This window comes from Chiloscyllium plagiosum, unplaced genomic scaffold, assembly GCF_037043375.1.
Source record: "Chiloscyllium plagiosum isolate Xiang-an unplaced genomic scaffold, Cpla_swu_hap1 HiC_scaffold_21, whole genome shotgun sequence".
In the NCBI taxonomy this organism is placed as follows: Eukaryota; Metazoa; Chordata; class Chondrichthyes; order Orectolobiformes; family Hemiscylliidae; genus Chiloscyllium; species Chiloscyllium plagiosum.
In genome coordinates, this window is record NW_028270159.1 from 14,588,343 (window position 1) to 14,604,137 (window position 15,795).

Here is a 15,795-nt window from a genome sequence, read left to right on the forward strand (position 1 = left end):
GAGCTGTGTCATCACCCCAACACCGTTCTCGATCTACCTCGCTACAATGCTTCATCTCACCGCCGACAAGTTCCCCATTGGAGTGGAGCTATCTTACAGCACCTGTGGGAAATTATTCAACCTCTGCCGCATTCGAGACAAAACCAGTCACCCCAATCAATGTCATTGAGCTGCAGTACACAGATGATGCTTACGTATGTACAATCTCAAAGGATGTACTCCAGAACATTGTCAGCACCGTTATGGAGGCATACGAGAGCACGGGTCTCACCCTGAACATTCAAGACAAAGGTCCTCCACTAACCTGGCCCAGCAATGTGGAAAGAACCCTAATCATCAAGGTCCATGGGGGACCTTATAGAATATTGACCATTTCCAATACCTGTGCTAAAGTGGCTATTGAAGGAGAGATCCAGTACCGCTTTCAGTTTGATAGCGCAGCCTTCAGCTGCCTAAGGAAGAGGGTGTTTGAGGACAACAACATCTGATTCAACACCAAGCCCATGGTTTACAGAGCCGTGGTGGTTCCAGCCCTCCTATATGGCTCTGAGACATGGACTGTCTATAGCAGGCACCTAAGGGTGTTGGAGCAGTACGGCCAACGCTGGCTGCACAAGACCCTGTGAATATGCTGGGAAGAAAAACGCACCAACACCAGCGTCCTCAACCAAGCCAATATCCCCAGTATCGAGGCACTGACCCTTCCTTGATCTGCTGCAATGGACCGGGCACATTGTCTGTATGACCGACATAAGACTCCCCAGCTCTGAAATGGCAGGCGAGCCCTAGGTGGACTGAGGAAGCGCTTCATTGATGCCCTCAAGGCCTCACTGGCCAAGTATGGCATTCCTACAAACACCTGGGAATCACTGAAGAGCATCCAGAAAGGCGTTGAGCACTTTGTTTTTGCCTGGCTTCTGCCTTTACCCAATGGCAACTCTCCATGTAAGGAGCATGCTGCCATACCAACATCTCATCTATTCCTTCCTGCGACCACCTTTTGTCCCAAATGTAACAGTGCTTGCAGAAGCTGCATCAGACTGTACAGCCACCTATACACTGCCCCTGAGAATGGAAGAGGGTTATCCTTGTCTGCAAGGGGCTGCCAATGATGATGATGATGAATTGGAATGTTGTACCATGACATAACATTAACTGTTCTGGTCAAAGTTGCTTACTCTGAGCTCACCTTCTACAATGATTAAATTTGCCACCTTTTTTTTTTAAACTCAGCTCTCCTCCTTGGATGGTATTTAGTCTTTGAAACCTCAGTCCAAAAGCTTTAACTTCATGAGTAAGCATAGATGCCAGATGCTGGTGGTTTGATGTAAAAAGTATCACAATTGTGATGTAAATGCGCTCGCAAGATGCACATACGTGGCATCTTTTTGTTCAAGATGCCATTGGCAAAAGTTTTTGTCTTGCTTCACGGTAGAAGTGTCCAGTTTGCAAGGAATCAACATCACAACGAGATTCTTGCCCTGTTTTCAGCACACTGAAAATTACATAGTTCACTGAAAATAACCATAAACTACCATCACTGGGGATTAAAATTAATATTTCTTGCTAAGGAGTTGAAATAGCATTCTTAATTTCTAATGATCTGCCAATTTTTAAATTTATGCAAAGCTGCCATGTATTTTCTCAATTAAAATTTTTATAACATCTTAATACACAACAGTAGAGAATGAATGACTGAGCATTTGATTTGAATAATCATTGCTTGAATAAACTGCCAGAAACATAGTTTGATCTGCCATTACCCTATTTACTTTCTTACTGGCTAAAGATGTCTTGATTTTATACATGCTAAATAATGCTGTTTGTGAAAAACCACATGGTTGTAGTTGGTATTGTGGAAGATGTGGCAGTAGTTAATTCAACTGCCTGTACAGAAAAGATTTGATCAACACTGGTGCTTTTGTTTTCTGAGTGTAGATCAAGAACAATGTGGGGTTATATGAAAGGTATTGCATTAACCATGGATAATTTTAATTTTCACACAGTTTGGACAAATTAAAATGGCAAAAGGTAACATGGAGGATGAATTCATAATATATTCCGGACAGTTTCATAGAACACTACATTTTGGAACTAACCAAGAGGAAACTTTATTGGACTTTGTAATGTGTAACGATACAGGATTCATTAATTATCTAACAGTAATGGATTCTCTAGGCAAGAGGTATCATAACGTGATAGAATATCTTTTTTATTTGAAGGTGAACAAAATTGGTCTTAAACTTTTAAGCAAATTGCAAAAGTACACAGACAAATATGGCTGAAGTGGGCTGGGAAAATAAGATAAAATGATCGAGAATTATTGGCAGACATTTAAGGAGTTACCTCATAACTTTCAATAAAGATACAGATATTAAGAAAGAAAGTCTCGATGGAAAGGATACACCATCTGTAGCTAACTAAGGGAGTTAAGGATGGTAAAATTTCTCTTTTTCAATGTCCTGTTTTTCCATTTCTCTTTGCCATTCTTTCTCTTCTTTTGCTGATCCAAGTTTTCTTACTTCCATTTCTCCATTTTTTTTTCTTCTTTGTCCATTACTCTTCACTCACTACATTTTTAATTTCTCTTTTCTTCTCCTTTATCTTCTGTTTCAATTTTTTCTTTCGTTTCTAACTTAATTTTAGATACTTCTAGTGATGACATATCAATTTCAGATTTCTCTCCTTATTTTAATTACTGGACAATTACTTTAAACTTCTCATGCTTCCAACATCCTGTTTTTCTTTCAATCTACAATTCATCCACTAATTTTTCTAGTTTGGCCTTGGTCAAAGGTTTAAAATAATTGACAATTACATTTTTTAGGGGAGAAAGTGAGGACTGCAGATGCTGGAGATCAGAGCTGAAAATGTGTTGCTGGAAAAGCGCAGCAGGTCAGGCAGCATCCAAGGAACAGGAGAATCGACGTTTTGGGCATAAGCCTGAAAGAAGGGCTTATGCCCAAAACGTCGATTCTCCAATTACATTTTTTACTCTGAAAAATGTCATCAACAATCAAGCCATTTTGAAATTCCAATCTATGTAATATACTTTACAACAATTCTCCCAGTTTTATGATCAGGTCCTCCAATGTATATGCTTCAAATGATTCATAGATTCCTGTTAAATTCAACCAAGTTCTAATCCTGAAAGACCCCCCCCCCCCCATTTGTTTTGTTTTTGAATTTGATCACTGTGGTGGGCAGTCACTGAACAAGAGGATGTTTATGGATGTTTAACAAAATAACATTAAAGTTTATTACACAAAAAGGAACAACAACATATGCCATTTTCTGTTATACAAGAACTATTTGAAATGGTTTTATTACTCCTATCAGAATGAAAGAGTCAACCCTTTTACCCTCATCAATAACCTTACAGATGTTTGAGCCTCACTGAAGGGTCACTCTGGTTCTACTTTACATTTTGTTGTTCACTTGGTTTCTTTCTGGCAAGCTTCTCCATTCACTTGATGTCATCTTGTTTATTCTTTAGACTCAATGTGCTGCTAATGCAACTGATTTGCTCCTTAACATGTGTTTCTTAAATTTATGCAGTCAATGTATCTTCCTTTTTCACACCTCAAGCCTACTCTTTCTGGAGCTTTTTCTTATTAATTTATAAACTGTAACTTTGTAGTCCCACTTTGTATTCCTCACTCTATTCAATCGCCCTAGGATCATTGCATGTTATGATCTGCCTGTACTATGTATAAAACAAAACCTTTCACGAGGTACATGTGACAATAATAAATAAAATCAGACTGTTTGACTGACTGGAAAGATAGAGCAGGCCAGGCCCAAACTCAGTTTCAAAGGCTGAGATGTAATCTCAATGAAACTTACAAGATTTTGAGGGGGCTGCATTAGGAGAACCAATAGGAAGTTACGCCACATGGTGAATCTAGAACTAGGGGCATGGTTTAAAAAGTAATGGATCTCCAATTTAAGGCTAAAATCAGAATTTGTCTCTCAGAATGTTGTTAGATTTTGATATTTACTCATACGAAAAGCAGTGGTGGATATGTCATTAAATATATTTAAAGTTGAGTTAGACAGACTTTTGATCAACGTTGGTGTCAAGAGTCATGGAGAGCAGGTAGGAAAGTGGAGAGTTCCAATCAAATCAGCGGTTAACGTATTGAATGGCGGAACAGGCTGGAGGGGCCAAAGAATCTACTCCTGCTTTTTTTTTGTGTTTTTTGTTTACTGCATTTAATTAAGCAGAATAGGAACAATGTTCAAAATACATTCTCATGGAAATAAACCATATTTGTCAAGGTGCAGATTGATTTGTGGGTGTGTTCACTTGCTTCAAGAATGGAAAATCACAAGAAGGGTGCCCATTAATCCCTATTCTGAACATTCTTAGTATTGATTGAAGAGTTGCTAGCATAAATGAGATAAATGGAGAAATCATTGTGTGATGGCCTAGGTGTAATGCAATGCTTATATTATTATCAGATAATGAGTAGGTAATGTGTACATTCAGATAAATATTACAGTCTGAAAAATTCAAATCTGTATTATCTTAATGTTTTAGCCTATAAAGTTTAGTTTAATGCATGATGCAGATCCATGAGATACTAGAATCTTTACTGACAAAATTATAATTTAAGAAGTTCTTGTCTGCAGAAATTTAACAAAAGGCTGGTCTTGCCATCCTTGAAAAAATAAAATTCATGTTTGGAGCACTGCACAATGAATTTATGGCAATGGAATGAATGACTGCTGTATTACATGTGGTTTCCTGGAATATAGGAGAAGCATTCCAATTAAAAAGAATTTATTTTACCCTGAAAAACAGCTTTGCATTTGCACTTGCCTGAAAACCGTGCTTTTGCATGGCAAGTTATTGTTGGCTGATGATCCAAAAAGGGCCATACCTTCTATGAAATCTTTGGGATGTATGTGAACCAGGCAAGCAACTTTACATCTCCTTTAAACAATCAGGTTAAAAATTGTATGTGAGAAATGCAGAGTCTCAATCAGCAATTGTCAGTTAGAATATTGGATTTGATGTCAATCACATACAAAAACTTGAAAGAGAAAGGGAAATTGGAGTTAGAGGAATGAAGAAAAAGCATTCTTTAAAAAAAAAACTTCTAAAAATATCCAGCAATAATTTTAATTGAAGCAATCTGACTCCACACTTGATAATTTTCAGTGCAGGAGAGGTTTTTGTCTGCCAACCAACTTGCAATTTTAATTAAATTTACCTTTTAATTTGCACTTGAAGCTTATAATAATTTTTGTCTGTGTTCTGTCTAGCATATTGTGAAATGAAAACAGTGCATAAAGTTGCACAGGAAAAAAATTATGAATGCCAAATAGTAGAGCTAAACTTGCACATTTGTTATTTAACTAATTTTTCTATTAACAGAAATACAATTAAAATGTACAAATCCTTCTTGAAAAAAAATCATTTTTCTAATAAAGAATTTTCATTTCTATAGTGTCTTCTGTCTTTCCAGAATGTCACAAAGGATTTCATGAATAATGAGTTAATTTGAAGTATAGTCCACTGTTTTAAAGAGTAAATGTGAGAGGAAAAAGAAAATTTAATTTGCGAATGCAAATTTTAAGGTCTTTTAAAATCATGAATTCATGCATTCAAATACATTTATGAAAATTCAGTGTTTCCTATTACTCACCTTCATTGTAATTTCCAGTTTGTTTTATTTTGCAGTTATTTGAATTTTCTTTTGAAATGCAAAATGCCCATGGAGTTTATGAAATGTTTAATGCCTATAGATTACAACACTCCACATTGCCTACAAAACATAGAACAAATGAAAATTACAGAAATTGGATGTTTCAGTTTTCAATAAGCAAAAAGAGTGGAAGCAACTGCTAACAGTCTTTGCCCCAGACTATATCTAACATAGGTCTGAGACCACCACTTTGGGGCTGCACCCTGTGCTAATGATAACAACCCATTGAAGCTAAAAGGCATTCAATGAAAAAACAACCTCTTGAAACCTAATGAACCATTCAATGGCTTGGTTGCTCAAGCATTAACGATTGCTCCATCTTCTTGTGACATGAGGAAGACACTTTGTAACAGTGGGTAACCTGTTGACACTGCTCAGGGCTGATACAGAACTGCTTGAGGGAAGAAACATTTAGTCCAGGTAAAAGCGTCAGGTAAATAGCTACTAATTTAACATTTATTGTTGAAGAACAATAATACATAACTGCATTTGTCCAACCATAACTCATTAACCACTCATTAGCCATTATTGACCTTATCTTTTCATGTTTATTCTAGAACAAACCTATAGGATATTACTGACAGCAGCAGTTTATTATAGAAGTGAGTTCATGAGTGCAAACGACCCATAACGGCAAGTGAGTTATGCAGTCTTTCAAACTAGTGAGACCCACTGAAGCTTAAATCACAAGGCTCTCCTGTAAACTATGGTGCTGTCTATTCCATTGTCATTGATCAGCGCTGATATAAATCACAACATATATTGTTCTAGTAACATCAAAGATCCACTTTTCATGAGTTTTCACATGTATATTTTAGATTAAGAGAGTTAGTGGTAGGAATGCAAACGTGGACATCTACTGAGAGAATTACACTTCCTTTAATTTGAACTAAACAAATAAACATAGCTGAGGGGAAAATGAATATGAATCATGAGTCTTTCCAGTTTAAATTGTAGGGAGAAAAAAACATTTCTACCATGAATGCATCCCTTAAAAGCAGAACATTTCCTTAGTGACTGCTATCAGGTCACTTTATTGCTTCTGTGCTATTTGTTGAAGATGGTTCTATTTCATTTCTGTATTGCTCTGAAATATCATTTCTGCTTGCAATAGCATGGGAGTCCTAAACTGACAATCAAGACACCTGGAATAGGGTTTGGAATGGTTTAGAATGGTTTCTATTAGACCACTATTTTTGAAACATGGAGAAAGTAAAACAATTTTGTCGATCCAAGACCCATCCCTCTGTGGGTCAACTTGGTTGTTTCAGTAGTTCAGAAACTCTTCAGTTTTCCTTTTTCAAAAATGTATATTTCTAACCACTCATGGCAGTAAGATTATTGCACCCTATTAGTGCCAATTAGTGGAAACATTCTAGCATTCATTCATAACATTTATCTTCTCATGCTTTTGCCCTAAAATTGACCATTTAACCATAGAGTCCCAGAGATTTACAGCACGGAAATCAATCCTTTGGTCCAATTTGTCCATGTTGAACAGATATCCTAAATAAATCTAGTCCCATTTGCCAGCATTTGGCCCATATTCCTTGAAATGCTTCCTATTCATGTACCATCCAGATGCCTTTTAAATGTTGTAATTGTACCAGTCTCCACCGCTTCCTCTGGCAGCTCATTCCATACATAGATTCCTTTTAGATCTTTCCCCTTTCACGTTAAATCTATGCGCTGTAGTTGTGGATTCCCCCCATCCCAGGGAAAAGACCTTGTCTATTTACCCTACCCATGCCCCTCCTATGACAGTAAGAAATATGAGAAATTAAACCATTCGGCCCATAGAGTCTGCTCTGCCATTCAATCATAGATGATAAGTTTCTCAACCCTATTCTCCTGCTTTCTCCCTGTATCCTTTGATCCCCTTGACAATCAAAAACCTATCTATCTCTGTCTTAATTATACTCAATGGCCTGGCCTCCACAGCCTTCTGTGGCAATGAATTACATAGATTCACCACTCTCTGGCTAAAGAAGTTTCTCCTCATCTCTGTTCTAAAGGGTCTTTCTTTTACTCTAAGGCTGTGCCATCTGGTCCTAGTCTCTCTGCTAATGGAAACATCTTCCTAATGTCCTATCTGTTCAGCTGGTTCAATATTCTGTAAGTTTCAACTAGATTCCCCCCTCATCCTTCTAAACTCCACTGAGGATAGATGCAGAGCCCTCAAACATTCCTCCTATGTTAAGCCTTTCAGTCCTGCGATCATTCTTGTGAACCTTCTCTGGACCCGCTCCAGGGCCAGTACGTCCTTCCTCAGGTATGTGGCCCAAAATTGCTCATAATACTCTAAACGTGGTCTGACCGCAGCTTTATAAAGCCTCAGAAGTCCATCCCTGCTTTTATACTGTATCCCTCTCGAAATAAATGCCAACACTGCATTTGCCTTCCTAACTACCAACTTAACCTGCAAGTTAACCTTAAGGGAATTCTGGACGAGATATCCTAAGTCACTTTGTACTTAAGATTTCTGAATTTTCTCCCCATTTAGAAGTGCAAAGTGCCAAGACCTCTCACTTCCCTATGTTGTATTCCATCTGCCACTTTTTTGCCCACTCTCCTAACCTGTCTAGATTCTTCTGCAGCCTCCCTGCTTCCTCAATGCTACCTGTCCCTCCAACTATCTTTGTATCATCTGCAAACTTAGCCAGAATGCTCTCAGTTCCTTCATCTAGATCATTAATGCATAAAGTGAAAAGATGTGGTCTCAACACAGCATCACTTGTCACCGGCTGCCACCCTGAGAAAGACCCTTTTGTCCCCACTCTTGCTTTCTGCCAGACAGCCAAGCTTCTATCCATGCTACTACCTTGCCTCTAACGCAATAGGCTCTTATATTACTTAGCAGCCTCCTATGCAGCAGTTTGTCAAACACCTTCTGGAAGTCCATGTAGATAACATTCATTGGCTCTTTGTGGTCTAACCTGCTTGTTACCTCCTCAAATAATTCTAACAGATTTGTTGGGCCGAACCTCCCCTTGATGAACCAATGCTGACTTTGCCCTATTTTACCATGCACTTTCAAATATTCAAAAATCTCATCCTTCACGATGGACTCCGAAATCTTACCAATGGCTGAGGTCAGGCTAATCGGCCTATAATTTCCCATTATTTGCCTTACTCCCTTCTTAAACAGGGGACTTACATTAGCAATTTTTCCTTTCCTCTGGGACCCTTCCTGACTCCGGTGATTCCTGAAAGATCACCACTAATGCCTACAGTATCTCATCAGTTATTTCCTTCAGAACTCTGGTCCAGATGATTTAGCCACTTCAGACCTTTCAGTTTTTCTAGCCACTTCTCCTTGGTGATGGCTATCATACTCACGTCTGCCCCTGACTCTCTCATGATTTTATAAACCCCTCAGCTTCCAACTCCAGGGAAAATAGCCCCAGTAAATTCAGCTTCTCCCGATACTCAGCCCCTCCAACCATTTCCAAAATAACTGTAGATCTCATCCACTGACAATAGACTTTACAATTAAGCTGTTTTGGTGCCTAAATTAACTTTGTGTAGAACTCTGATACAATTTTGATTGAATGAAGAATTTTTATGTACCAAAAATGAATATAGATGTGTATGTATTTACATAATGACCTAATTTGGAATGTAGAACCTTGAAATTTGAATCTTAAAATTTTGAACAAATTTGGACCTGAAGTTTGACTACTTATTCTTCTTAAGCAGTGATAATAACTTTATCTGGATGTTGATGTAACAAGGTAAAACTGATTATAAAATAAATTGTTACTAAGTGGGTAAATGTCATGTGTATTGCACTAAGCTTTGTAAACTAAAGGTTTCTCAGTGTAGTCTGTTGTCAGACAAATCAAAATCAGAAAATGCCCAAAAAGTCGACCGTCCTCGTCCTCGTCCTCGTCCTCGTCCTCCTCGTCCTCGTCCTCGTCCTCGTCCTCGTCCTCCTCGTCCTCGTCCTCGTCCTCCTCGTCCTCGTCCTCGTCCTCCTCGTCCTCGTCCTCTTTCCCCCCCCCCCCCCCCCCCCCCCCCCCGCCACCCCATGCTGCCTGAGTGGCTGTGCTTATCCGGCGCCACATCCTTCGACTCTGGCTGTCCAGCATTTGCTTCCTAACGTTCAGTTTTTATTTTGTATGTTCTCAACACTAACCTAGATATATCGGTGCATGTGTAGTTATACTCTTGGTATCTTACCAGCATAGAATAATAGTTGGTGTTCTGAGTACATGGGTTTATCTAAGTAGGTTTAACTGGATTGCGATTTTACAAACTCAGTTTATTCAGAAGCCAAAGCTTCTGAAACATGTCACCTTTTCTGGGCCTGTGAAACTCCCAAATGGACGGCATCTTCTGACTATATTTTTAGAGGCAAACAAGAGAAGTCAAACCCCTAGTGTACTCTTTAAAGAGGAGTATACAAAATAAGATAATATTGAAATTTCAGTTCTTGTGGGAATTATTTCTTGTCTTATTTCAATAAACAAAACACCTATTAATTCTTAGACCACATAGAACACTGCAGTGCTCCATCTTGCATTGATATTTATCATAAATGCAGCCAAAATAAAACCAATGTCGGTCGTCCCTCCTGGCTGCATTTGTGGATGACATAAATAGAAGAGAAATGATGCACAGCTCCTAAGAATACATTTTCCAGTAGCACTTTTTTTTTAGCTTGTGAAGAGACCTCTATTTAATAAATTTGATTTGATTTCAAAGGAAACAAACCAACTAGTTTATAGAATGTTCAGGCTGGAAATATTACACCTTTAACAGGGTATGAAACTCTATTTGACTTTCCCCATATATTTAAAAAAAATTCAGAAATGCCTAAGTAGTGAAACCTGTTTTTGAAATTCAGTGAGTTTAGAAAAGCCTCTGGAAGGATATTTTGTTTTTTGAGTGGAATTTATTACTCTGAAAACAAAAACTAATTCTTTCACTTCAACACAGATCTCCATGAATAGTATCATTGTTTTGAGTAGTTTGAGTGTTATTCATTGCTGGAGCTTGTTTTCACGTGAAAAGTTCTATACTAAAGTTTTCTTTATGTTGGCCTAAGTAGCTGGTGGCATTTCTGCAAGACTGAGTTTCAGGAGCTGATGGTACTGGTCACCAGGGGTACTGTTCTGTTGAGGTGATTAGAGATAATTAGGGCTAAAGTAATGAATTTCTTCATAATGTTGTTTGTTATCTATGCTTCAGTGTATTGTGTATGATCTGAAGGAGGAGTCTCGCACTTGGAGGTTGGGAAATCATATCAGTTCACAAGAATAGATACTCCTCTTCTCTGCATCATTTTTGTCTCTTCTCCTGCCCATAATTCTTCCCATTTCCCCCCTCCCCCAATCCCTGTAAACCGATATTGATTGTCTCTTAGGATCTTAAATTATCCCTACATTTGTATAAAAATGACTCGGAAGTACCAGAAATATTAAATAATTCAATTGAAGATTCCTCTTTAATGCATTGATCACACATTAAGCTCCCCTGTGTAATCTTTTGTTCAGTCTTGAAGCTTGTCTCTAATTCGTTGATCATTTCTTACTAGTTTGTTCCCAGCGCAGCAGTGAACCTTGAGGGGAAATTGATGAGCAGTGTGTGGCTTTTAAAGCTGAGCTTAATTTGACAGCTGGAAATGGCACATGCCGAACAATTAGTCAAAACTACCATCCACAAAAAAAAAGTAGCCCAGTCAGTTTGAGCAATTAAAGTTCTACAAGGTGCTGCAAGATGGAAAAGCAAATGACTAGGTGCAGTATAGATAGTGCAGGCACACGTTGAACATTATCTTCAATGTATTTATGTAACAAAGAATTTGGAAGAAATTTCTTTATCCAGAGAATGGTTGAATTTAATCCTTGCTGTCAGGAGAGGGTAGAACAAGCAACATAAATGCATTTAGAGGGAAGCTTTATAATTACAAGGAGAAAAGATTAAAAGAATATGTTAATGGGGTTAGATGAAGTCAGGTGTGAGAGGATATTAAATAGTGACATGAATCAGTTGGATCAAATGGCCTGTTTCTGTGTTTTAAGTTTATAATAATTTATTATAATTATTTTTGTTGTTTGATCTCTGTGGTGATCTCAAAATAGTAGTAAAATTCTAAAATAAGCAGCAGCAAGGGATAATATATACCATGGGGACTATGAGATAAGATAGAAGCTTGAAATTATGATATTTCAATGAACTCATTAGGGTCTGTTACCTGTTAACATTACACTGCAATGTTAGCAAAAATGTGAAATGTTTATGAAATTCCTCTGCTTTTTTAAATGAAGACACTAACATTATTTAAATACTTTTCTGCCGTGAACACTTTTTGCGTCTGTAATTGGATTGTAGAAACATTGAGGAATATTTCACTGTAAAGAATGTTACTTGCATTTAGCAGAATTGTACAGTGGATGATGGCTTAAAATATCCCAAATGATTGGTAATTTGCTTTTTTTGATTATAGAGACACGGCATTCCTGTTCCTGTTACTCCCAAAAGCCCTTGGAGTATGGATGCTAACATCATGCATATCAGGTAAAATGCTGAATAGTGAAGTGAAAATTGGGACTTCACAAATATCCATTTATATCTGAAAGAGAACATACAATTTAATATTTTGTATGAAGTGTTTGTTAGAACCTGCCCGATGATGGGACTCATACTGGCAAACCAAATGTATATTTCCAACAATTTTCTGTTATTTTTATATTCCCAGCATTCATTTTAATCCATACTGAGTAATGTATATGTTTCAAATGCTTGTCATCTTAATATTGTTTCGTTCTTGCATGTTAAATATTTCATTGTTTACTTTTTAAAATTTTCTTTTATATTTTCCCACAGCTATGAGTCTGGGATCCTGGAAAACCCCAAGGTAATATATCATGACATTGAAATACTTTCAAATATGCCATTAAGGTTATAATGTGTTATGTGTGTGACCCATAATTTGAAATTTCATGGGGGTAGGAGGAATGGCAAGGCCAAGCCCTGGTAGTATTATCATTTGTGTTTTAAAGCTTTTTATTGCTGCTGAGATCAATGGGGAGGGAAACATTCTATGTGACATTGTACAATACAATGTCACATCGAAACAATAAAGAAGCAATTAGACAGATGAGCCACATTCACAGAGGAGCGCTTCAAAGTTGGCAGCTTGCAGCAGTGGTTTCTCTCATTGTGAAATGTAGGGTCTTGTTTGATCGAAGGTCATGAACTAATACAATTTTCAAAGGCAGTAGCAGCCAATAGACTGGCTTTTCCATTGCCATTAGCCATTTTCAAGTCTTCACTACAAGCTTTTATCCGGTTTTACTAGCATGTTTACTCATTTATATTAGAAAGGGGAAGCTAATGATGGGTTTTCTATAATCTGGAGGAAAGTACAATTTGCTTTAATGAAACTTTGCTTGAAAAATTTACAATGTTAAGTTTGAACTCAAATGATGTAACATGTTATCTTTTGATCATTAAACATTTAGGGACGGTTTTTACATCCCAGTCTGTGTGATGCACTTTGTGGATCTGTGCAGCCGCACTTCAAAAATTCATGGGAAGGCACTTGGTTTAAGAACTGTATTTGTGTTTACATGCTCATGCTCAATCTAGACTATATCGGAGGACTTGGAGTTTACCTCTAAGCTGATGTATTAGTACAAAACACAAGAATGAACTTGAATGCTGTAATGTCATCCCAACCTTGAGATGTTTACTTGCCTTGAAACACATCAGTCTACAATATATCCTAATTGAGAGAGAATTACTGATTTTTATTTTTTTTTTGCTGGTGACAATTGTCAGGTTTCTTTTGTGCAGTATGATTTAATGATAGTTCCAATATTTATTTTACTGACCTTAATTCTTGATATGAAGTTGTCCATACTGATGTATAGTGAAATTGTACTTTCATTGTAGCCTTTGAGTTCCTTTGTTTGCTTTTTGAAATGAAGCCATAACCCATCAAGGGATTTAATAATACTGTCATAATAGAGATCAACTGCCTGAGTTGATGGCGAACTACTGGACTCCCCAAATTGTTTTCCCACCATTAATTGATACCTTGCTTTGGCTGAGCAATTCAAAAGAAGCTATTAAATAGGCTATAAAGGTTACACATCACTCTGATTCTGCGTCTTGTTAGCCAACCTCAGTCTGGCAGTTATAGCTAACTTAAAATTTCAGGTTTAGTTAAGAAGTTGAAACTCAACCAAAGTTTTTGTATCTAACAAGTCGGTGGTCTTTGCTACTGTGAGTATAACTACTAGGGACCAGAGTTTGGTTTGGCTATGATGTCACCTTGGATTATATAGAATATAGACAAATGTCAGGTAGGAAAATAGTCGCATAGAACTCCAACAAGTTGCCTGATCCATGGAAATATCTTTCTCGGACTGTGGAGAAGAGGAAAATTACCCATCATAATTATATCTAATTCTCTCCTTGCATGATAGCCATATATTTTACCATGACAATGTCTGGGATGGAAGAACTAATTTTTTTTTCTCTCTGACCCTTCCTCAGGCTGAATGATGTAGTTGTCCTGTCATGTTAGAACAGATGGGAGACTGACTCTTATTGAAAGATATTAATAGCTGCTTTGACCATTTCACAAGGATTATTAACTGCTGAAAGGTGTACATAGAATAACAAAGGCTCCACAAAAACAAACCATTTGGGCCAAATATCTTATGCTGGTGTTTGCACCTCATACATGTTTCCTCACACCTCTCTTTATCTGATCCCATACCTTTCACTCTAATGTAATTATTTACTTTCCCCTGAGAGCCTTCTCATCTACTCTTGTGGTAGCATGATGCCACTTTCTTACCATTCTGGTTAAAAATAAAACATGGGGAACGTGATTCCAATCTGCTGCTTGGTGCCAGCTACCATTATTGATGGTACCAGTGATGGATGTGGAAGCATCTGATTGTTCTGACATGAAGAGGTGGGTCTCTTAGTCAACATATTTTAATGTGGCTCCCAAGGCACATTTGGAACCCCCAGTTAAAACTTGTACTCTTGCATTGTTTTCCAGGGGTTTTAGGAGATTCTACAGTAAAATTAAGATGGGAACTGTCAGGTCCTCAAGTAACAAAGAGGCTTCAGCACTCCTTTTGTACCAGAAAAGGCAGGCGTGCTCACCTAGGCCGTGCAAAGAAGCCTTCAAACTCTCCTTTGTCCCGGCAGACCTGACCTCCTGAAGGAAAGTGGGAATTAGTGTGTAATCAGTGTGGCACAAATAAGCACAGTGTTAGGATGCATGATCAGCATATGTCTGAAGTAAAAGTGCCAAAAATCAAAATAAGTCAATCCTCTGGCTTCATTATGATGTTTTACACAAGCTTCCACCACTGGCCATGGCTCCACAAATTACCATCAATTTCTAGCCTGCCACTGATAACATTTGAGTCAGACAGCAGAATATTCCCAGTCCCTGAACAATGTGGAACATAGTGAGAAGGTTGGGAAACACAGTGAGGAGCATCTCTACATTAAGTGTACAGTCCCATTCTGCACCTGAATATTGAAAGGCGAGAAGCCTATTAGCATGCACTAGCATTTATTATCACCTTTCATTTGTTGTTTAACTGCCTCATTAATATGCAGTTTTCTATTTTCCCATCAGCTGAATATAACCTTGATGCCAAGAATTCCTGCCTTGAAAGTCAAAACAGTTACTTGAAAGTCAAAACAGTTACCTGGAAACTTTATTTCATTGTTTTCTCCTTCAGCCCTCTATCTCGAACACCAAGCATCAACATCTCAGAGCACATCTGATGGGCGGTGACTGGATATACTGTATCCCCTGTTTCCAGACATTGATATTCAACGCATACCAGGCTCAACATAGCTCATCCCTGATCCACTTGCAAACTGTTCTGCATTTTAGTGCTGCACTTGTACCTCTTACTTTGCAATGCTGCAGCAAGGACATGATGTATGCAGTGCAAGGCACTCAGTTTGGACCAGGTGCATCTTGGGGATCCTTACTTATTCTCTTAGTGCTTGGTTTCTTAGCACTCATTCACTTTGAGCCTACTTGGATGCTCTGAAGGTTTGAAAGTGGATAAATCATCAGGACCAGATGGGC

At 37.9% G+C, this 15,795-nt stretch overlaps 1 protein-coding gene across 1 annotated transcript in view; it reads left to right on the forward strand.

Moving 5' to 3' along the window:
• Positions 1 to 15,795, forward strand: part of ass1 (argininosuccinate synthase 1) — a 163,168-nt gene that overhangs the window by 72,712 nt on the left and 74,661 nt on the right. Inside the window, exons 7-8 of the mRNA XM_043720419.2 lie at positions 12,166 to 12,236; positions 12,546 to 12,576. Of these exons, the coding sequence (XP_043576354.1) occupies positions 12,166 to 12,236; positions 12,546 to 12,576 (102 nt within the window). The remainder of the gene's footprint in view (positions 1 to 12,165; positions 12,237 to 12,545; positions 12,577 to 15,795) is intronic.